The following is a 23,793-nucleotide window of genomic DNA, read 5'->3' as shown; positions in this document are numbered from 1 at the left end:
CTGTAATTGGGATTTGTTTTGCTTTAGATTTTGCCTCAAGTTAAGGTCACAATTATGTTATTTTATTATGTTTTGTTATTGACTGGTTTTGTTTTGTATGACAATTTTCACAGAAAGTTCACTGAAAGCTGGGAATTTACTGTCATAATGTGTACAAAATTAAGGGAATATGTCTAAGAACTCAAATTGTTCATTTTTACAGTGATTATATATTTGATTATATTTCTAGACATTTTATCTAGCGGTTTCTCTTTAAACAATTCACCACTGAGCAGGGGCGTCGCTAGACCCAATTATCTCCAGTGCCCCAGTAAATGCATTGACTGAGGCTCATTTTGATATATTCGGTTTATTTAGAAAGCACAATATGGCATGTAGGATATTGCCATATTGGCCTTTATAAAAATAATAGTAATAATAATAAAACGATTCAAACTAGGTTAATATACTGTAAAAACCAAAAAGTTAAGGTAACTCAAACCATTTGAGGAAACCGATTGCAACAAACCATAAGTTCAAGCAATTTGAGCACAGTAAAATCCAACAAATGAGAACTCAAACCAACTGAGTACTGTTAAAACCCAATAAGTTAAAGCAACGCAAACCGTTTGAGGAAACTGATTGCTACAAACCATTTGAGTTAAAAAACTAATCTGTATAACTACTGTGAACTTACTCCATTTAAGTTGAATTAATGAGGTATTTAATTAACTCATTACCTTCAACACTGAGTTCAAAACTCTTTTCAAATGAGTAGAATTAACTTTCAGTAAATTATGAGTTAACTACACTTATTTCATTTGATAAAGTTGACTGTTGGGTTTTACAGTGTAGTTATTTACCAATTGCAGGGTTTTTGCAGGTTTCATCAAGTGAAATGTAAGACTTTTAAAGTCCATTATGAATGAAATTTCAGACTTAAACAAGGCTAAATGCTAAGGATTTTTTTTTTTTGAATGGCCTTGTTGGGCCAGCGGAAAAGTCTTTTACTTGCCCCATTAAAAAAGGTTTTTCTTAGCCACATTGTAATTAATATGTCAAAACAATCATTAGACTTTCTTTAAAAAAAGTAAAAAAAAAATTATAATAAACTAAATATAAATAAATTTACACGGACATGGGAAAATTAAGACCCATATAAAATGATTTAAGACCTACAAGTCATTATTTCAGTGAATTTAAGACTTTTTAAGACCCGGCAGACACCCTGAATTGAACTCTCCCTACACTTTATGTAAACCCACACTCCCTAGAAAAGTCATAGAAATTAATTAATTCAAAAGTGGTAGAAACCTTGTATTGTTTGACGTAATGCTTTGACGTAGTCTTTCAAAGTAACCTCTTTCTGTCTAAATGAGTGCTGTGCAAAATATAGAACAATACATAGTCTAAAACATCACTTTAAAAAGCAACTATATGAGGTATAGCAATTCTTTTGTAGTATTATTATATACCGGCTGCTATGAGCATTAATCACATTCTGGATAAGTGTGTGTAGTAGGGCTGCGTGATATTGGACAAATCTGACATTGCGATATTTTGCATTGCTGCGATGATATATTGTGATATGAATAAAATTTCACCAGATGATTGGCTCTATTTGAAAAGATTTCAACAATTTAGATCAACTTGGATGATCAAGTCTTTTTTTATGCAGTGCATTTGCATAAATTTCAATAAATTACAAGCCAAAATAAATAAACAGCATTTTTTTTTTCAATTTCTGTACTCAAATACTGTTAGACTCCCCAGAAAACCTAATCAATTGTAAAATGAACATGGTCATCGTAGTATAAATTATAAAAAAAATCATAAAATGTAATAATATCTTTATCTTTTAATCTCTAATAAATAATCTAATTCTGAGATGTGACAATTGCAGATACACATGTTGCGATGTTGATGCTCAAACGCTATATTGTTTAGCCCTTGTGTGTAGCTTGTATGTAGAAAATGACACTTTTTTTGATTTGTTTTGAAGTTTTATAATAGTTTCATAGTTGGACATTCAAAACACTTAGGTCTTCAATATCATCAAGTTTGGTCTCCACCTCATATATATCAAATATACCATAGTGTAGCAGAACTATCACATAATTTAAAAAAGAAAATAAAACTTGAGGGGAAAAAACTGGACACAAATATAGGACGTGATGAGATGGAAAAACAGGAAAACAAAGCCAGTTAACTGGTTATATTAGCACTGCAAAAAACACTCCACAGATCTCTCTCAAATGTTCACTTTGGTCTACATCAAGTCTTTAAATATGGAACCAGATCAGTTTCAAAATAATACATTTACAAAATGAAATTCACTCATGCACAGCACAATTCACATTTACAAAATCTAATTTGTAAACACAATTCCTGAATTCACCATCATTTATATTTCACAAAACGAACTGGATTTGTGAATATTTTTTAAATTGTGTTTTGAAATTACAAATTGGATTTATGAATCATGTTTTGAGTTTACGAATTGGATTTGTGCGTTTATGATTCGCGTTTTGAATTTACAAATTGGATTTGTGCGTTTCTGAATCCCGTTTTGAATTTACGAATTGGATTTGTGCGTTTTTGATTCGCGTTTTGAATTTACGAATTGGATTTGTGTGTTTCTGAATCCCGTTTTGAATTTACGAATTGGATTTGTGTGTTTCTGAATCCCGTTTTGAATTTGCGAATGGGATTTGTGCGTTTCTGAATCCCGTTTTGAATTTACGAATGGATTTGTGCGTTTCTGAATCCAGTTTTGAATTTACAAATTGAATTTGTACGTTTATGATTCGCGTTTTGAATTTACGAATTGGATTTGTGCGTTTTTCTGAATCCCGTTTTGAATTTACGAATTGGATTTGTGCGTTTTTCTGAATCCTGTTTTGAATTTACGAATTGGATTTGTGTGTTTCTGAATCCCGTTTTGAATTTACGAATTGGATTTGTGTGTTTCTGAATCCCGTTTTGAATTTACGAATTGGATTTGTGCGTTTATGATTTGCGTTTTGAATTTACGAATTGGATTTGTGCGTTTACGATTCGCGTTTTGAATTTATGAATTGGATTTGTGCGTTTATGATTCGCGTTTTGAATTTACGAATTGGATTTGTGCGTTTATGATTCGCGTTTTGAATTTACGAATTGGATATGTGTGCATTTATGATTCGCGTTTTGAATTTACGAATTGGATTTGTGCGTTTATGATTCGCGTTTTGAATTTACGAATTGGATATGTGTGCATTTATGATTCGCGTTTTGAATTTACAAATTGGATTTGTGCGTTTCTGAATCCCGTTTTGAATTTACGAATTGGATTTGTGTTTCTGAATCCCGTTTTGAATTTACGAATTGGATTTGTGTTTCTGAATCCCGTTTTGAATTTACGAATTGGGTTTGTGCGTTTATGATTCGCGTTTAGAATTTACAAATTGGATTTGTGTATTTTCGATTCGTGTTTTCAATTTACAAATTGGATTTGTGTATTTTCTAATCGTATTGAATTTATGAATTAGATTTTGTGTATTTTCTAATCATGTTTTGAATTTAGGAATTAGATTTTGTGAATGTGAATTTGGTTGTGGATCTATGAATTGTATTTTGTAAATGTATTATTTTTGAGACTGATCTGGCTCCATATTTGAATGTGATGATGGAGGATTGGGGAAAAAAAAACATGCACTTAAAACCTGTGGCCAGACATTTCATAAACATGACACACAAAATACACAACTGAAAGAGTGAACGGACCACATTGAAAGAAGGGCTGAAATAATGTTCCCTTCAAATAAAAAAGGGCATGAAATCTCAACCAGCAGACACTGTAAACTCACACCTCTTTTTTTTTTTCTCCATTGCAGCGTTCACATTTGCAGCGCAGTTCAAAGATGGGACAACAAGACGACAAAATGTGAGTGGAAAAGCATTCATTTCTATGGCTCACAAACTATAATCCAGATAAATACAGAAACTCTGTTAGAAATAGAGTTAAAATTGTCCTTGCGTTCTCCTCGTGACCACCGGCGGGAGGATCGACGGCTTTATTTAGAAAAGCAATCGTGACAGTCTTTGAGTGCGATTGGTAGATATAATGCTTGTTTTTCCAAACATGTGTAGTGAATTATGTTTTAGTAATCTCAGTCTAGAGTCAAGCAACACAAGTAGATGCAGACATCGGCTCCATTACAAACAGAACCAATGTTTTTTTGTTTTAAAAAGGGTGCTTATTAAATTGCTGCGACTTTAAATATCTTTCATTGCTATTCCCTCCTTGCTCTTAAATCACTACAAGCATTGCAATGGCAAAATTTCAAACAAAACACAAACAAAAGCAAAGAACATACTCTTTAAAGACAAATACAATCATGATTGCATTCCTTTATTTTGCAACGAACCCAAATTATTTGCTGTATTAGGGACAAAAACCAAAAAAAGAAGGAAACCTTGGGTTTGTCGTTCGGTTGGGGCTAAAGGTGTGTGTTTGTGTTTCCGTATGTGGGGGTAACGAACGCAAGAGGGCCGTGTTGTAGTGTCAAGTGTCACCGACTGGTTTTCTTCACTCGTCTTCGTCTTCTTCTTCCTCCTCTCCATCTGAAAGAGTGGGACAAGCGGCAAGCTGCCGATAACCGTCCAGCCATTTCTCCACCATTTGAGTGACGAGCGGGTGGTTCCGCCTTCTCGAGCTTTTCTGCATGGCCACCAAAACCCCGCCCTCTGTAACACAGCAGTCCATCCACTGCCTCAACATGCGTTCCTGCTGCTCCTCCGTCCCCATCTGACCACACACACACACAGTGTCCAATCAGAGAGCTTGTTAATGAATATCAAAAAATGATAACATAATACCTGCATTTTCATTCTGTAACAGAGTATCAAAAAAGGGGTATGGTATTAGGACTGCGGATATTGGGAAAAAGTCCCTTTAAGGCAAGTCATTTCACTCGGTGGCCATCTTGGAAACGTCTGTATGCTCGAGCATTCTGTTTGAATGGGGAAACATCAAGTTCTCCAAAATTGCTTGCCAAGCTTACGGTTACAGTTCATATTAGGAATCACCAATAAAATGAAACCGTAACTGTGTCTTTAGTTTAATTTCTAAACCAGTTTTGCCAACTATTTTCAATGAAAAGGCACTAAGCTCTGCTTGAAAAGTCGCTGGATTACGTCTTGCGTCAATTTGCATAATACTAACATCACGTCCAGGAATTTTTTATTCACGTCCTAATAGCCTCTCAGACGCAATAAACTCACACAAGTTTAGAAACAGTCACTAAAATCTCTGTGATTATGAACAAGAAAAGAATAAACAAATTAAATAGTTAAATTTAAAAGAAAGGTGAAGCAGATCTGTTTGACTGTACTAGGGAAATACCTCACACTCGTGGTGCTAAATCATTTGCCGTTGGTACTAGGGGTCTAAAAACTAATTGTTTCGGTGCGATGCAGAACTGGACAATTCGGTATCGTTCAGTAATAATCATAACCGGTTATGTACTGACGTCATTTATCTCATATGCACTATGTCAACGTAGCTTACTATGGCGAGGGAGACGAGCGCGAGTATTTACAATGCTCCAACTACTTAACGCAGAAACGGTGCACAATTTACTGTGTGTGTGTTTGCTGGACAGTCTTTCTTACAGCACAAGTCCTGTTTCACTGCGATTTTGAGAGAATGAAAGTAAATTCAATTTCTCTCTTTCTCTCTGTGGCCCATTTGACCTGCCTGCGTGACTTTTCCTCTCCTCTCGGCTGTTTTAGCGATACTTCTGGATACAGACACGAGCGCGTGCCTGCAGAGTGAGTTTTCTCCACCATGTCTATCATGGATCAGCTGTGATTGTAGCATCCGTATATCAGTGTCACTCATCGGTGAACAGTGACAGAGCGTTAGAGCCAATCGTAGCCTTTTCTGACCAATCATAGGGCTGTAAGAAAGAACTCGCTCGACGACGCTCAGAAAGCAAGCAGGATATTGAGTTATAATTGAGTTTTTAAAGGTACAGATTATATATCTGACTGTTTGTATTAAAGGACAAAATTGCATTACAAATAATATATAAATATATTTATGAGCAATTCCATGCAAATGTCAACCATGTCATGCCAAGTTTTGTAAGCACTTATTTTACAATACTTTAGAAATACTCAAAAATGTCTGTGTCAGTGTTTTCAAACTATTATATTTAATTTACCAAAGTCATACAAGTGGCAATTTCACATCGGTCACATGCATAACAGAGAGATGTCACATCCATAACGACACTTTTCCTTATTAATGCATACATATTAAATAAAATAAAGTCAATAATTTTGTTCTATAGTGAGCCAACTCGTATCCTTTTTGATTAGCATTATTTCTTTTGGGTTGTGCAGTTTAATTCACAGAATTTCTACAAAATTTGTTGTAGACTAAACTCACAGACTTTTTCGGTCACATCCATAACGCATGTTTATTTTCCTAAACAAAGTACAAAGTACAAAACATGTTTACAGATTTTTCTGATCCCACAACTCTGTGGTCAGTTATTCTGGAAAATATGAACAGATATTTCAATATAATGTTAACATATAGTTTCTATGTAAATTTATGTTTTACATTTTTACTGCAAATGTCACATCCATAATGCTGAAATTGCTCTTTTACATTTTAATCCATGAATTGCTGTGCTGTGAAGAAAATATAAAACTGTATATGGGAAGCATCGTCGATACACAGAGATATCGAATTAAACCAAATTGATGATAAACGTAACCAAACCGAACCGTGAGACCAGTGTAGTTCGTCACCTCTAGTTGGTACGGTGTAGGAGACGTGCAAGAGACGTGTAAGAGATGGCTGTGTGGTACTGGGCCACCTGTAAGTGCTCTGAGGTGGGAGAGGGGCTGACGGCATCAATTGCAGCTCGTTAAGAAGAGTAAAGCTAGGAATGGTACAGTACGAACAGATGGGAATCTATAAAAAATCTCCAGTAACACCAAAAAAAAAAAGGTTGCTAGATTTGTCGCTAGTCGCTTTTTTTCAAAATTTGTCACTAACAGGAGAGTCTGAAAAGTTGGCAACACTGTTCTAAACGTTCAAATTACCTAAAGTCTAGCCCCTCCACTGGAGAATTGTCAGTCTATAGCGATCACTGAGTGGCTCCTGAAGGCAGGGCTTCATTCACCATATTGACTGTTACACTTTTCCCCATTCAAAAATATACAAGTGACATGTCTTGTGTATTCTGTAGTCTTTGGAAAAGTTTACACTGCAGTATTTATCTGCGATCAATATTGCGATTTGAAATTTATTTCACCTAATTGCAGTGATTTTGTAGTATAGTGGATCTATGCTAGATAAATACAAAAACAAAGCATTAAAAAAAAATTGCTTGAGTTTTTTTTTAGGTCTCAATTATTGGAGACGCATTTATGTGGCCAAATGTAAATGTAATTGTTCACAAATCAGATAGCAGAGAAAATGCATGAAGTTCCCAGGTGTAAACAACTCCTATGCCAACAAAATGAATCATTTTAACCAGCTTTTATCCAGTGTTCAGAGTTTTGCTTTTTGAAATAGGTTAGTGTGTATTATTTAGAAAATGCCTCATTTACATATTTAATTATAACGTTTCAGAAACTTCCCATGCTAATCAGTTGTCTTCTATTATTTAAAGATCTCAAGAAGTGCTTTGAAATGGGCATTTTTATTCGGTGTTTAAATGTAATCTTAACTGAAATATGTAGAGGGCAGGACATAGTGTAGCCCCTTGCCTTTTTAAGCATTTAGTTTTTCCACGTCTCTGACGGTGAAAGTGGTCAAGCTCAAGCGCATCAAATGGGAAGCGTCTTAAAGGGGTTTTATGGTATGTCAGAAACACTAAAAAGCATTTGAATGGTCACAATTTGAGGATAAACTGTGAAGACGTGACGTAAATAAAACCGTTAATCCATTTCGGTGGAAGCGACAAACTACAAGCTTTACATGTTTATATCGGTTTTATTTCTTCTAAATGCAAATTTTGTCACTGCTTTGGTGCACACTAGCTTATATATATATCCAAAAAAATTACCAATACTTATACTAACATCTAAAACCTTTTATTTAAAATTTATGGGACCTTTAAGAACCGCAACCTATTGCTGTTTTTTTAAGGAACAACAGGTACAAAACAATCTAAACAAAAAAGATTGTATTTGCATGTTGCTATTTCTTTCTTCTTCACACTGAACATTCAGACACAGTAAAAACAGGCCTTAAAGTCTCACAAATATGCATGCTATGGTGAGTTTTTCTTGTCAGTTCTCACCTCTTGTGCAGACAGAAAGTGGATGTGCAGCAGCTTTCGCTCGCTGTCAACCAGTGGCAAAAAAGTGACCGTGACGTCATCGTCTGTGTTCAAGTTGGCGCCTGCACCTCGATTATCATAGCCGTCGTTCTCCATTGCAACCAATGCAGAAAAGTGCCCTCGTGTGTAACCCAGAGCAATAGGGCTCTTCCAGCAGAAACTCTGCTCCCACAACAGCGGCAGGTAAACACCTACAAGATAAAAACCAAAGCAAACAGTCATGACTATTAGGGCTGCACAATATATCGTTTCACTATCGATATCGCAATGTGCACATCTGCAGTAGTCACATCGCAGTTGTCCAGGAGCTACAGAATTGTATGTAATTACTGTATTTATATATATATATATATATATATATATATATATATATATATATATATATATATATATATATATATATATATATATATATATATATATATATAAGTAGTTCATTTTAGTAAATACATTAAGTAATGAAACCTTATTGTAAAGTGTGACCCATTTCTTTTTTGCCAATAATTATTAGAATGTTATGTAACGATCATGTTCCTTAAAGATATTTTGTTAATTTCCAACTGTAAATATATCATTCATTCATTTTCTTTTCTATTTAGTCCCTTTATTAATCAGGGGTTGCCGCAGCGGAATGAACAACCCTGTAAATATATCAAAACTCAATATTTGCTTAGTAATATGCACTGCTAAGCAATTCGTTTAGACAACTTTAAAGGAAATTTTCCTCAATATTTAGATTTTTTTTTTTTGAACCCTCAGATTTCAGACTTTCAAATAGTTGCAACTCAGCCAAATATGACTTTATCCTAACAAAGAAAACATCAATTGAAACCTCATTTATTCAGATTTTTTTTACATTTTTTTTTTAAATCTCAGTTTCAGAGATGGACTGATTTTGTGGTCCACACTCACAAATATCTACACATTAGCAAAGTGTACTTAACAGCAGCTCACCCTGAAAGCGTGTGTATCCCAGCGTCTCTCCTCTGAAGCTCTTGTAATATTTCACACCATATACTATGATGGGCCTCCGAAGGATGTGTGCCAAAACAAACACATGCGTCTGCTCTAAACTGGCACCCGGCTGTAGACATGAAACAAGAATGGAGACAGGGAGAGAAGGAGAAAGAGTAACAGCATTAAATCATTTGATTTCCAGAGAAAGGATATTCAGTGATTAAATTCAAACCAGCAAAAAAGGAAAATTGTTTAGAACTAGATTGAGTTTTTACATCTTGATGAAAGTATATGAAGACAAACTTCATAAGAAATTACATGCACTGATGAATTGTTCACAACAAATGTGCTTTACCATATTAAACAGTGTTGGTTTTGATGTCATGTTCACTTTCAGCACAATGAAACTGTCAATTTTAATTGATTACAATTTATTTGCATTTAAAATGGGAGAAACTGCACTCTTGCTCATGTGATACTACAGTAATTAACCATTTCACATAAATATAAAAACAACTCATACAAATCATTTCTGCGTCCATATCATGAATTTTTTTTGGTCATTCTGGGTGTACTCACACTAGGTCATCCGAACCGTGCCCAGGCACATTTGACCCCCATTTCCCTGTTTGTTTGACAAGTGTGAGTGTTCTGAATCGCACCCAGACTCATTTGGTACCGGGCCACACAAGAAATCATTAATTATTACCATTTTATTCATTTATCTGAGTCTGAACAATCTTTTATTTTGAAAAGTGTTTTATTTTGAAAAATGACCGAATTCTCTCACAATTAAGCTCCCGAATTTAACCCACAAGCACCAAAGTGAGTAAGAAACCGACGTCTTTGGAAGGTTCCTTTGCTAAGGGAGAAAGGCTCAGTGAAGGACCTGTAAACTGCCTAGGAATATATCCGCAACCCATTTGTCAACAAGTCAGTTGAATCCACCATGTCTGTGCAAGAAGATCCACTGCTGAAGATCGCAAAAGACGTTTGCATATCGCGTCTTTTCTAGAGTTTGCGCAAGTTATTTTGTGTGGCTTGTGCGTGCAAGCGCCATGACGTGCTCGTGCCTTCCAGACGCACGCAGTTGAATGAATGCCACGAGCGCACTGCGAGTCACGTGACAAGAATTGACCGATCAGCTTGATGGTCACCTAGCAATCTGCGAACCACCGCCGCCCCTTGGTCTGCAGTAAAATTGTCAAGCGTTGACCGGTCCATGGTAATAAAAAGGTTGGGGACCACTGATTTACATGACTGATTCAGAGGTTGCATAGGATGGGCAATGGTCCACGCAAACCTTTAATGGAAAGGGAGTGAATGCGACCGTTTCTATATTCATTTTACTGTGCTTTCAAACCAATATAAAGCGAAAGCATAATTTTCTTGAACAGCTCTTGCATTTATATAACATTTGAGATTGGCTCTGTAATGCTACTTTCACTTTTCATAGAAAGATAAAACATACAGGAGAAATATGGGAGGATAGCAGGATAGAATGGTAAAATATAGGAGAATCTAGGCAAAAACTGGAAGGTTGACAGGTATGCTTTGCCATGTGCTGTGTAAATGCAGACAATCGGATTACGAATCACTTTTAAAAGATAATGGAAAAAAAATGGATACAGTCACAAAATCGCAATTGACTAAGAAGATCTGCCATGTAAATGCAGCCTCTGAGCCAATGGAAACATGCTATAGGAAGTACTCAAAACTCAGTCTAGCCCTCGTGGGATGTGTGTGTCAGTATGAGTCAACCGAATGCAATTTCAGTAGGTGGTGAAACATTCAAGTTTTCCCACAATCTATCAGGCATTGTATATCTTGTTGCTTTACCTGACTAGCTAATGACAGTATAAACGCCCAGTCCTCCTGCCACTGCTCCTCCCGCAGAGAGAAGTGCAAACCGAAGCTCTGAGAATACCAGGATTCCCACTCTTTCCATCGTGTGTAGAACCTGGAATACACGCAAACATTATTCCAATGATAAGCTAGATATACCAATTTTTGAATAAACAAGCTCACTATTAAACCAGCGCTGTGTCTGAAAATGCCTACTACATGAGAAGGTACTACATTTGAGAGAGTGAGAGAATTTTGAGACTATTGCCATATCAGCTTCTATAGCTATGCCATAGCAAAAAACAGATCAAGATTACCACATTTATAAATACATTTTTCTATAATTATAAAATATTCTAACAATTAAAAGTCATCAACAGCAATAAATACACAAGATAAAAATAAATTAATAATAATAATAATAATAATAAGATAAAAATCTAAAACAGTTTAAGGTTTAGTTTTGATGATAATTTGACAAATTTAGAAGAATTCACATTTAAAAATACTTCATTTAAAGTCTCTCCAGATAAAAATTGTTGTCTGATAACATTAAAAATAGGGCATTCTACAAGTATATGTTTAACAGTTTTGTTTCAAGTGCAAACCTACGCTTAAACGTCAACTAAAAGTACTGCCAGTGACATTGAATCTAGTAGCAAGTAACAGCAAAGAACAATTTCAGAGATGTTTGCTAACATAAGTTAATATCTTTAAAGTAAATTTTTTTTAACTAACACTGCATTTTAGCAGTAAGAAGCTGAAATAAAAATTATTGAATTGAGTTCACTACAAAATTAAATCGCAAATAAAATTGAAAATCGCAATATCTGTCAAAAAATAAATAAATAAATAAATGTTAGATATTTTCCCAAATCGCACAGCCCTAGCCCAAACTTTTCCTTATGAAAGACCAAAAACCAAAATTGATTGAGGGCGGTGGGCCGAAGGTAAATATAACAAACTATTACATTAAAGCTGCCATGGTAATTTCCAAATTTAAAAATATAAAAAAATATATATATAATTTTTTTTAATCGTATTAATAATTATAGATTTTTTAATGAACTTCTTACAATAAAACATAAACACATTAATAACACAATTGTGTTCAATGCTGAATACTCGAGTCAAACTGCACATGCTTTTGCCTTCATTTGCTCAAGGTCGTGTATTGTCCACTATCTTCAAGTGGCAGTATTTACATTTTTAAAAATCTGATTCATGCACAGCATTTAACTGAAACATTTTATTTCAGTTGGCTTTTTTTCTAATTTTAGACGTAGGCCTGTCACGATATCTATTTTTTGTTGTGCAGTGTATTGCAACAAAATACATTACGATAAACGATGTTATTGTCATTTTAAGACCATTTTTGCCACTTATTACATAACGTCAAAATGACAATATAATATCACAATGCAACGGTACACAAAAGTGAACAAAACCATTTTTACAGCACAAATGTGTTCTTGGAGCTTTGCATGATTACAATTGAACCACTAAAGTCACTTTTTACAATGTTTTTATTTCCTTTTCTGAACGTCTCTGTACTATTGCTGTGTATGGAGGATGAGGGAGCTCTCTAATTTGTGTTGAGTATGCATGAAGGTCTCAGGGGATTGAAATGACATGAGGGTGAGTAATACAAAAAAAAAAAACAGTGGATCAAAATGAGATTCGCTACTCTTCAACAACTATAGTACCTTTAATCAATGTTTAAATACAGTGAATTAAAAAGTGAATGAGATTTTATAACTTGATTTAATTTTTGTATAGGCCAGTGATTTTAATAGGCTAAACCATTTATTTTTAATGTTTTCTAATGTTTGCTACACATCCTATAATTTGAAGCTAATTTAGGGTTATTGGAATTGTAATTTTTGGGTGTGAATTAAACCTTTATGAAGCGCTGTTCAATGGCATTCCAGTGAACTTTTGGACCATTATATTTAAAATAGGGTCATGGAAAACCTGGAATAGTCATACAACTTTTACGTGGCATTTTCCAGGCCTGGATAAGTTTTGGAAAAACAGAAACACCCAAAAAGTTTTAGAAAAGTCATGGAAATTAGTTTAACAAATGTAGGCTTGAATATAGGTTATTCGTCTTTACTTCTATTTGTCCTTGGCCAAAAATGGTGGCACAGTGGGATAGTGGTAAGCACTGTCACATCACAGCAAGAAGGTCGCTGGTTCAAGTCCCAACTGGGCCAGTTGGCATTTCTGTGTGGAGTTTGCATGTTCTCTCCGTGATGGCGTGGGTTTCTTCTGGGTGCTCCGGTTGCCCCCAAAGTCCAAACACATGCACTATAGGTGAGTTGAATGAACTAAATTGGCCGTAGTGTATGAATGTGTGAGTAAAATGTGTGTATGGGTGTTTCCCAGTACTGGGTTGTGGCTAGAAGGGCATCCACTGTGTAAAACATATGCCAGAATAGTTGGCGGTTCATTCCGCTGTGGCGACCCCTGATAAATGAGGGACTATGCAAAAGGAAAATTAATGAGTGAATTAATAGATTGTTGCGTGTTTTATGATATGCTGTAATAAATTTGAACATGCATTGTTTTTCTTATTATTTACCATGTATACTTAGACATGAAACATCAGGTCATAAAAATCTACGTTAAAGTCTTGGAAAAGTCCTAGAATTTTAGTAGCAAAAATGACTTTGTATCTTACCAGTGAGAGCAGTCATGTAAACTATCATTGAGGCTTTTTCTCAGGACAGAGTCTTTGTCGTAAATTCCCCACGTGGCCTGTAACACAGAATCCAGTAGGCAATCTCCGGCGGTTCGGTTCCACAGAGCGTACAGCCGGCTGTCCAGACGCGTGCCCAGCTCCAGAGACCAGTTAATAATGGGAGACTCCTCTTCCAGCTCTGGAGAATAAATCAGTTTCATAACCCGTTTCTGTGTACATCCACTGATAAATGTTGTTACTGCTAGCTGCACGCTGCTCTTCAGGGATGCAACCAAAATAGACCAGCTAAGGCAGATCAGCTTTTTTAGATCAGCTTCTCAACTAGTGGGTCGTGACCCAAAAAGAAAAAAAATAATTCTAATTGGGTGCAATACTAAATGAGAGTAATCAAATTCAATTAACCATATAAATGTGACAAATTAGGGCAGCAAAATGAAATAGCCTGATTACGTTTTAAACAGGGAAACTAATTGATGTTTTTTAAGGGTTAATGTCAAAGACACAGGAACAGATCATCTTGGCTAAATTATACACAGTTGAAGTTAGTAATAAAATGAAGAATCAAATTATATTGTTATTAGGCTTGTGCCGGTATTCGGTAATGCGATAAATCACGGTAATGAATATGCACGATATTGTTATCGCGGGCACTTCAAAATACCGTGAAAAGTAATAGATCCGAATTTATATTCTTAGAACGCGCCTTAGCTTATTTTCCATCAACCGCTTGAAGAAACACTGCGTATATGCTGCGCAGAACTGATGCGCACTCTGATGTAAACAATCTCCACATGTAGAAGCCCTGTGTGCGCGCCGCCGCCGCTATAATCCTTACACGCAAGGGCGGACTTGCCATCTGGCAGACTGGGCACTTTCCCGGTGGGCCGACGTACTTTTTGGGCCGGGCTGAAAGTAGACGCTTTTTTTCCCGGACAGACAGACCGGGCCGGCCCATGTGACACTGTGCAGCCCATTGGCTCTTTTCGGTATTGACATTGGGCTGGCCCAATCACAAACTCCTATTTTGGACTCCGTGTGAGCGTGCGTCGTCTGTGTGTATTTGTCAAAATAGTCGAGAGTCAGAGAGAAGAAACGCAAGGGAGGCGCAGAGAAATCGCGGGAAATACACCGGCGTTTCATTTAGCGATTCTGAAAAGTTCTCTGTTCATTCTAGTACACGGCTAAAAACGCAAATCACGTGACCACACACTCTCTGCCCAGAGCTGCAGCCACTAGTTCAGCGGGTAAGCATAAACCCCACGTGAGAGTTCAGTGCATGTCAGACAGTTCATCTGCTGGATGGTCTCATCTCACTATAGTTGTTAAACGTGATATTGAATTCATCTTGTTGTCTCTATCTAACAACTCTTATGTCTTTTGAATCACTTGTTCTCAGTTAACTGTTTTGGCTGAGTGCAAAGATAAGCTAATATATTAATTTATGTAACCACATACACTGATTCTGCACATTGACTGATTGCTTACCTTTATCGTTTAAATTTAATGTACGTTATACTGTTATAATGGCCATTATTGGTTATTAAAACTGATATTCTGCAAAAAAGACAGTGTAAATCAAATATCAAAATGAAACAAATTTGACTTATATTATGTTTTCATTGTTTAGATAGTGAAACAGCAAGCAGGATGAGGTGAAAGAGGTTAAAATGTAACACTGTTGCCTTTGAAGATTTACCCATGCATTAGCAGGCAGTTTTTGTTATGTTTATTATTGAATATAGGCTGAGTGAATAGTGTATTGAATAAGCTAAATTGGCTGTAGTGTATGAGTGTGTGTGAATGAGTGTGTATGGGTGATTTCCAATATTGGGTTGTGGCTGGAAAGGCATCTGCTGCATAAAACATGCTGGAATAGTTGGCAGTTCATTCCACGATTGCTGATCGAAGACGGTTTCCCTTTGCACATTCACTTTGATATAATTGCTCAAGTTTACTTTTATATTGTGTATTGTTTTATTTATATTTATTTGTATTTAAATGTTTGAAGTACTTTTAGTTAATTAAAAAGTTATTAAAGTTACTAAGTTGACGAAACTGAAGTTTTTTGTGTTTTTTTTACCTGTTTCTCTAGTAAAATTACAATATCGTGATAATACCGTATACCGTGATAAAAGCTCAATCAATTAATCGCAGCATGAAAATGTGATACCGGCACATGCCTAATTGTTATATATATATATATATATATATATATATATATATATATATATATATATATATATATATATATATATATCTATATATTTATATATTTACCTTTAAACAGAAATTGTGGAAAAAAATATACAGGGGGTCTAATAATTCAGCAGGGCTTGTAATCTATGAAGGAACAGGTAATACCTAATAATAACAACTGATTAATCAAACAATTAAAGAGTATATTTATAGATCATTTTACATGCATTTAAATAAGTTTTTAAAAAGGCAATTGACAAATGCTTTTGTCTTTCTCTTTGCCACTTGCTTGTCTTTTTCTTTTGCCACATGCTTTTCTTGAGTTGAAAATAAACCGAGCTTAAAAATGCCATTGGACCATCCTCACATGGGAGCAACCAATCAACTTTCGCCCCTTAAGTCGAGCTAAACCCTCTCATTTGTAAATAAAAACGTGAGCTGTCATTGGACAGAGAGCTTTTAAATGCATGTAAAATGATCTATAAATATACTTTTTATAATCAGGGTTTTAAAACATGAATTAAACATTTATAAAATTGTCTATTTATTTATACAACATACAAGTTATTCTTAAACGCATTGTTTTATTTCTTTATTAAATGACATTTACAAACACAATTTAAATAAACACATTTAAATATATCTATTTATTTGTCCATTATTTGTTCATTTAAATTGTGATTTATTTATACACATTTTTTTATGCTTCAATTATTAAATTGATAATTTGATTCTTCATCTTATTTGTAACTGGCACACCTGGTCCTTCATAGATTACTAGCCCTGCTGAATTATTAGACCCCCTGTATATTTTTTTCCACAATTTCTGTTTAAAGGTTAGAAGATTTTTCGAAAAATACTAGTTTTAATAACTCATTTCTAATAACTGATTTACTTTATCTTTGCCTAATATTTTACTAGATATTTTTTCAAGATTCTAGTATTTAGCTTAAAGTGATATTTAAAGGCTTAACTAGGTAAACTAGGCAGGTTAGGGTAATTAGGCAAGTCATTTTATAATAATGGTTTGTTTTGTAGACAATCGAGAAAAAAAAATATTGCTTGAAGGGGCTAATAATATTGACCTTCAAATGGCTTAAAATATAATAAAACTTCTTTTATTCTAGCCGAAATAAAACAAATAAGACTTTAATAAAAATATATAATAGGAAATGCTGTGAAAATTTCCTTGCTAAAATAGACATCATTTGAGAAATATTTGAAAAAGAAAAAAATTATTCACAAGAGGGCTAATAATTTTGACTTCAACTGTACCTAAAAAAGCTCTGAACAAAATGATGACCCTAATTGCATTACACATTTATGCTAAGATAAGAAAATTATGCAAGGTAAAAATATCATCTAAACTGCATTAAATACAGTTTACTTGTTGAAGGATTTGACCCAAATTCCATTAAACACAGGTTCACTTGCAAACAAGGCTAACACTGTGCTACCTACAGTTAGCAAGCATTCAATATCAGGAGACATTAAACATGCTGAAGTAAAACAGTTTAATGTATCTAAAGCAACACACATAAAACTTCCAATGTTCCAAACTTCTAATGTTCCACCCAATATTTTAATAATAATAATTATGAACACATATTTTAAAATGCTATAAGTCACTTTACCTTTTTGTACATCTCGATCCAGGACCTCATCGAACAGCTTTTCTTGAACGTTTGGGGGAAGGTCTTCAATATCTTCAAAAGAAAATGAGAAATCGCATCCAGTTACTATATTTTTTGTTAAATGAGACATATTATGGATTTTTCATCGACTATCAAACACACTTTTATTGCTTTTCATTTCAGAGCATATATGAAGAGTCCTGATGCAAAACCCTCTAAATCCATCAGACCTCTTTTTGTAAATGAGCAATTTCTATCAGGCTCCTGCGATTAGGTTCAGAAGTTTCATTTTAATAGATAATGATAAGGTCATTAGCTATTAAATAAAATACCTTTTTTCAAAAATGTCACATTAGACAAGTCTTTGGATTTTATAAAGGGAGATTTTCTTTTGTGTCAAAACCAGTTAAATCCACTTGTGCTTTTTTTCTAAAACCTCTACATCCACCTATTGGGAAATTATAATTAGTTGAAAAAAATCACTTAAGGTGCAATTAGAAATAATTTCACAAAACATAAAATGCATTACACAAACCACCTAAAATTAAAAAATACATAAATCTCTCAGGTAAGTGGCGGTTCATTCCACAACATTAAAGCTGACATTAATAAAATCTTAACAATCTGTTGTCATTTCTGATATTTGGGATTTAGATTTAATGTAAGTAGAGCAATGTAAACATTTCAAACATTGTAAACTAAGCTTGTTAGATTCAAATAATGTTGTGAAACATTTAATATCTGTGCCTTGTCCATTAATATAAAAAGCTTATCAGATGTATAGGTAATATGGAGATAAATATAATGTACAAAATTATACATTAATTATATTACTTTAAAAAAAAATAGCTTAAATTAGCAAATAAAACTTAAGGTAAGCCTACTGGGCAAAAAGGGGATGTCTTTCAGACACTTTAAGAAGCTGTCATTCATTCTCACTTGGTCTCTTTTTCGTCTCTTTATCCTCATAGCATCCATACGGGATAAAAGAACACATCTTAATTTCATCTTTCGTGAAATGGATTTGCTGTTTAATGTATTGTAAATCGAACTCGTTCAAAGTAGCGTCGCTGCTCAAAAAAACTTTATGAATGCATGCTAAACTTCCGACTTTTTCTAATTATGAGTTTCATTTGCTATTCACTGACAGTCGGACAGGCTCATCCAGCTCATCAAACTCCATCATTTAAAATCTAAAAACAGTCTTCTCATAAATGCATTGAAAACAAAGGATTCGATTTACGACTTCTGATTGCATCTCGGGACATAGCAGCTTTTGCTGTCAAAGGCAAGTGGCGTTAAGAGGCTTTTTTGCAAACAAACTGTTATTTCTGAATGCGCTGACGCTGGGATTTAGATCATTTGAAGCAAAACTATTTGTTGAACATGTACTACATGCCTAAAGCATTCGCTCAAGGTCATTAGCTCAATTTTGGCGGAAGTGGCGTTTAGTGCTTTTGCATCTGAACTCTTCACGTTTCAGGCTGCTTTTCATTTGACAGTACATTGATACATTTCATGCCTTATTTGTTTTTACTTAAAGGGCACCTGTGGTAAAAAATCTACTTTTCAAGCCGTTTAGACAGACATATGTGCATGTATGGTGTATAGACTGTCATATTGGGGTGATATAAGCACACCCAGTGCTTTTTTTTCAATTTAACAACATAAAAAAACGGTGGACCAATTGGAGCGGTTTTCAAACCGTCCGCAACTTTACGTAGGAGAGCGGTCCCCCCGCCCACCAATATTGATTGACAGGCGCGTTATCATATCCGCAGTTTGTTGATTCAAGTCCGCCATTTTCAGCGTGAGTCGAAGCGATATCGTGTTGATGGCTTCGAGCGGCGCATCCGGTGCCTCAGTCAAAGTTAATTCAGTGTGCGTGGATATTGGTCTCGTTGTACAAGCTCGGCACTTGAAACTAGCACACAGTTGGCTGTAAAACTGTACAAAGACACAAATGATTTTGTACTCTCTGCTTGGTCTGTGTCCGAGTCGTACATGTACGACTGAATGCGGATCCTCTCCTCCTCTCAGTCTGCCTGTCTGTGTTGCAAACACAGAGCGGGTGAGCTCATGGCTCCACCCCCTTGTTACGTTGGGCGGGAAGCCGAAAATAGTCTACATGTGAAGCAACACACCCCTAAATCAGCGAACTGTGGACACGCCCCCAATATGACACTTTTTAACACATTATAATAAAAAATCTGAATTGTGTTTTGAACTGAACCTAAACTGGCACACTCAGAAGAACCATAATATTAATATTAAATCATAAAAAAAGAGTAAAACTATGTGCCCTTTAATACAAAGTTTCATTTTAGTGCTTGCATCTGAAAATCTCATATATTTTGTTGAATTTCATACTACAATTAATCAATTTCAGGCCTTTTGTGCTCGTTTCATTTTACTTATTCAGTGCAACACTCAATGATGTATTTAATAATATATTATTCATCATTTACACGAAGTATGATGATTACAACTGTATTCGTATCCACACCATTGCATACAATCATTTTAAGTGTACAGTTTTGTCATATTTGTTAATGTCATGCTTGAGCTCTTCAAATCAAAATGGATTTTGATTGGCTGTCAAAGTTTTAATCATTCCTCAGCTTTACAAAATCTTTTCGTAAGTGATTAAAATTATATAATTCTTCAATATTATTACGGTTATAGTAGTTTGGTCTCAAGTATCTAAACTTTAGTATTATATTTCAGTTAAAGGCATAGTTGACCCAAAACTAAAATTTCTGTGATCATTTACTCACCCTTCACTTGTTCAAAACCTATTTGAGCTTTTGTTGAACACAAAAGAATCTATTTTCAAGAAAGATGAAAACCAGTAACCATTGACTTCCATAGTATTTGCTTTTCCTACTATGAAAGTCAATGGTTACAGGTTTTAATCTTTCTTTAAAATATCTTCTTTTGTGTTCTACGGCATAAACAAACTTATAAAGGTTTGGAGTAAATTTGTGAAGTATCCCATTAGCATCCTTTTTGTGAACAGGCCTTTAGTCTGCTGAATCCCTCCTTAGTGCAGATCTTGACAGTAATGAATGTTCATTAAAGGTCCCATGTAGTGCTTTGAAATATTCATAGGTTTGACATAACCTCAACCAAAACACGAAGAGAGGGTGGAACATAGTGTAGCCCCACCCCTTTTTAAAAAACAGCCAATAGGGTTTTGTTTTTATGACCGCTCTGCCAGTGAGAGCGATTTAAGCTCAAGTGCATCAAATGAAGAGCAAATGAGAAGCGTATTGAAGGGGGTGGGGCATGTCAGATGCTAGAGAGCATTTGATTGGATATGATTTGATGAGACACTGTAGTTTGAGGTGACCGACAAAAAAAAGTTGCTCCATATAGGGCTGCTCAATTAATCATATTATTATCACGATAACAATAATTGTGGCCCACGATCAATAATTAAATATAGTCTCGATTTTACAGTATAAAGACCAAACCGTTATTTTAATGGGTGGAATTTACTGATTGTACCGCGTCTAGATTGCTGGTCTGTTTTTTTTCCAAGGAATGCAATGTTGATCAAGTAGCCTTTGCTCCTGTTCAGTCCAAACTTCCTAAGGTAACACAACAAACCTCATTAACCACCTTAAAAGCCATCACAAAGTGGCTGTCATTAGTGGCTTAATGAGCTCAGGAGAATTCTGCTTTGCGTTTTTCTATGCATTACTAACATTACTAAACCAGACAACATTTGTTTTATAAGTTATAAGAACCGCGGAGATTCAGCAGTTTTTTTCTAACGTGTTTGACAGGCATGTAGACAGAAGACACTGTATTCAATTATTTCAATGTGAAAAAAAGTCATTGTGGCCCTGTTCATGCAGGTATTCAGGTTCGTTTTCATCAATCTGATGCAACTTAAATGTAATTGTAAATGTAAAATGTAATTAAAAGTTTCAGATCAATTAACTCAATATATAAAAAGACTAGCCTATTTTATACATTAAATAATGAAATAGATAAGTAATTTCCTTTATTTCCGATTAGACCATGCACTTAATTAGTATATTAATATGCATATATGGTTTTTAAAAATAACATTCGTTTAACAAATATTTTAGCACATCGAAAGTAATTAAATTACCTGTCTTTTGATAAAAAAAAAGCAATTATCCAACACATGCATCGCTCACATGCCACGAGGATAAATTCACATCTGAGTGCTGCTTTGAATAGAATAAAAAGCTTATTTATTAAATTAATTTTTAAAAACCACATTAAACACTATACACATAAAATAAAATATTCACAAAGGTGTATCTTTTGGAAAAACATCAATTGACGGGCACTGCTTTCAGTTTTAAAAGAATCAAGCAGATTTAAAAAATAATTAGCAGAAGAGAAAATTAGGAAGGAAAAGATTAACCATATCGGGAATGTTAAAAGAACATTCTACTTTAATATATTCTTTCGACTCCAATACAACAGCTAAGATTATGAATGACTGACTGTAAAGCCGTCCCTCCTGCGTGCTTCAGCAGCGCGTCCTGCTGTTTGTGAATGAGGAGGCGGCGAGAATGCACTGTCTAGTTCCACCTCAAGGTGTTTAAATAAAACTAACACAGAGCTGCTCATCACGCTCAAAAAGCTAAACTAAAATGCACAACTCTAGTTGGTTGCACCCGCGGGATGCACAATGAACCTAACACGCCACTCTTTTAATTCGATATTCGTGAAGTATGTGAACCAACCGCAGATGCTTTGTCATGTTGGTCGCGACACTCTGCTTTATAACTTATTAGTTTATTACTTCAACTTAACCTCGCGAAAACAGAAATGCTTGAAGTTTCTGCCAACCCGACTCTACACCATAACTTTTCAATCCAGATGGATGGGGCAACCATTACTGCATCCAAAATGGTAAAAAGCCTTGGAGTAACGATTGATGACCAACTGAACTTCTCTGACCACATTTCTAGAACTGCTCGATCTTGCAGATTCGCACTCTATAACATCAGAAAGGTCCGACCCTTCATATCTGAACATGCAGCTCAACTTATTGTTCAAGCTCTTGTTCTCTCCAAACTGGACTATTGCAACTCTCTACTAGCCGGGCTTCCAGCTAATTCTATCAAACCTCTTCAGCTGCTTCAGAACGCAGCAGCACGAGTGGTCTTTGATGAACCCAAAAGAGCACATGTCACTCCGCTACTCACCCGTTTGCACTGGCTGCCAGTTGCTGCTCGCATCAAATTCAAAGCTCTGATGTTTGCTTACAAAGCGACCTCTAGCTTTGCTCCTTCGTATCTGCTCTCACTTCTGCAGATTTATGTGCCCTCCAGAAACTTGCGTTCTGTGAATGAACGTCGCCTCGTGGTTCCATGCCCAAGAGGGAAGAAATCACTTTCCCGAACTCTCACATTCAATCTGCCCAGTTGGTGGAATGAACTCCCTAACTACATCAGAACAGCGGAGTCACTTGCTGTCTTCAAGAAACGACTAAAAACTCAACTGTTTAGTCTCCACTTTCCTTCCTAATCTGTAACTGCCTCTCTGGCTATACCACTAACTGTACTCTCTCTCTCTCTCTCAAAAAAAAAAAAAAAAAAAGGACTAATGCTTTGCTTCTTAGACTTTACACACCTGAAACTAGTCTATAGCACTTGTTCACTGCTGCTCTTATAGTTGTGTAAATTGCTTCCTTGTCCTCATTTGTAAGTCGCTTTGGATAAAAGCGTCTGCTAAATGACTAAATGTAAATGTAAGTATTACAATAATTACTTATTAATAATTACACAAAATTAATAATTGTACAATAATTAGATTTGCCATCATTCTTTACCACATGTAGCCACTCTTTTGAGTCCATATCTTGCGGTCCATCTCTAAACAAATGTTTAGATTATTATTGAAGGTGCTGTCCAGCGGTGAAGTTCCTCGCAGATTGGCGAGTGAAAAAAAAAAAAGTGCTTGCAGAAATTGGACAAGAGGAATCAAATTTTTAATTATATAACAAGTATCAGATTCTTAGTATCTAATCCCCGCCCAGTTTTATTACAGTTGTGTTTTTTTATTTTTGTGGCTGTGAAGTTTAATAAGAATATATATATATATATATATATATATATATATATATATATATATATATATATAT

At 35.1% G+C, this 23,793-nt stretch overlaps 1 protein-coding gene across 1 annotated transcript in view; it reads right to left on the bottom strand.

Moving 5' to 3' along the window:
• Positions 1 to 2,028: 2,028 nt before the first annotated feature.
• The window catches only part of zranb1b (zinc finger, RAN-binding domain containing 1b), a 38,958-nt gene continuing 17,193 nt past the window's right edge, over positions 2,029 to 23,793 (bottom strand). The window contains exons 5-10 of the mRNA XM_056476561.1: positions 17,661 to 17,732; positions 13,810 to 14,008; positions 11,121 to 11,241; positions 9,279 to 9,408; positions 8,286 to 8,515; positions 2,029 to 4,768 (exon numbers count right to left, since the gene is read on the bottom strand). Coding sequence (XP_056332536.1) covers positions 4,550 to 4,768; positions 8,286 to 8,515; positions 9,279 to 9,408; positions 11,121 to 11,241; positions 13,810 to 14,008; positions 17,661 to 17,732 — 971 coding nt within the window. The 3' untranslated portion in view covers positions 2,029 to 4,549. The remainder of the gene's footprint in view (positions 4,769 to 8,285; positions 8,516 to 9,278; positions 9,409 to 11,120; positions 11,242 to 13,809; positions 14,009 to 17,660; positions 17,733 to 23,793) is intronic.

This window comes from Danio aesculapii, chromosome 17 (genome assembly GCF_903798145.1).
Source record: "Danio aesculapii chromosome 17, fDanAes4.1, whole genome shotgun sequence".
Classification (NCBI taxonomy): Eukaryota; Metazoa; Chordata; class Actinopteri; order Cypriniformes; family Danionidae; genus Danio; species Danio aesculapii.
Note: the sequence above shows the minus strand (reverse complement) of the source record. Positions and strands in the feature narration are given on the sequence as shown.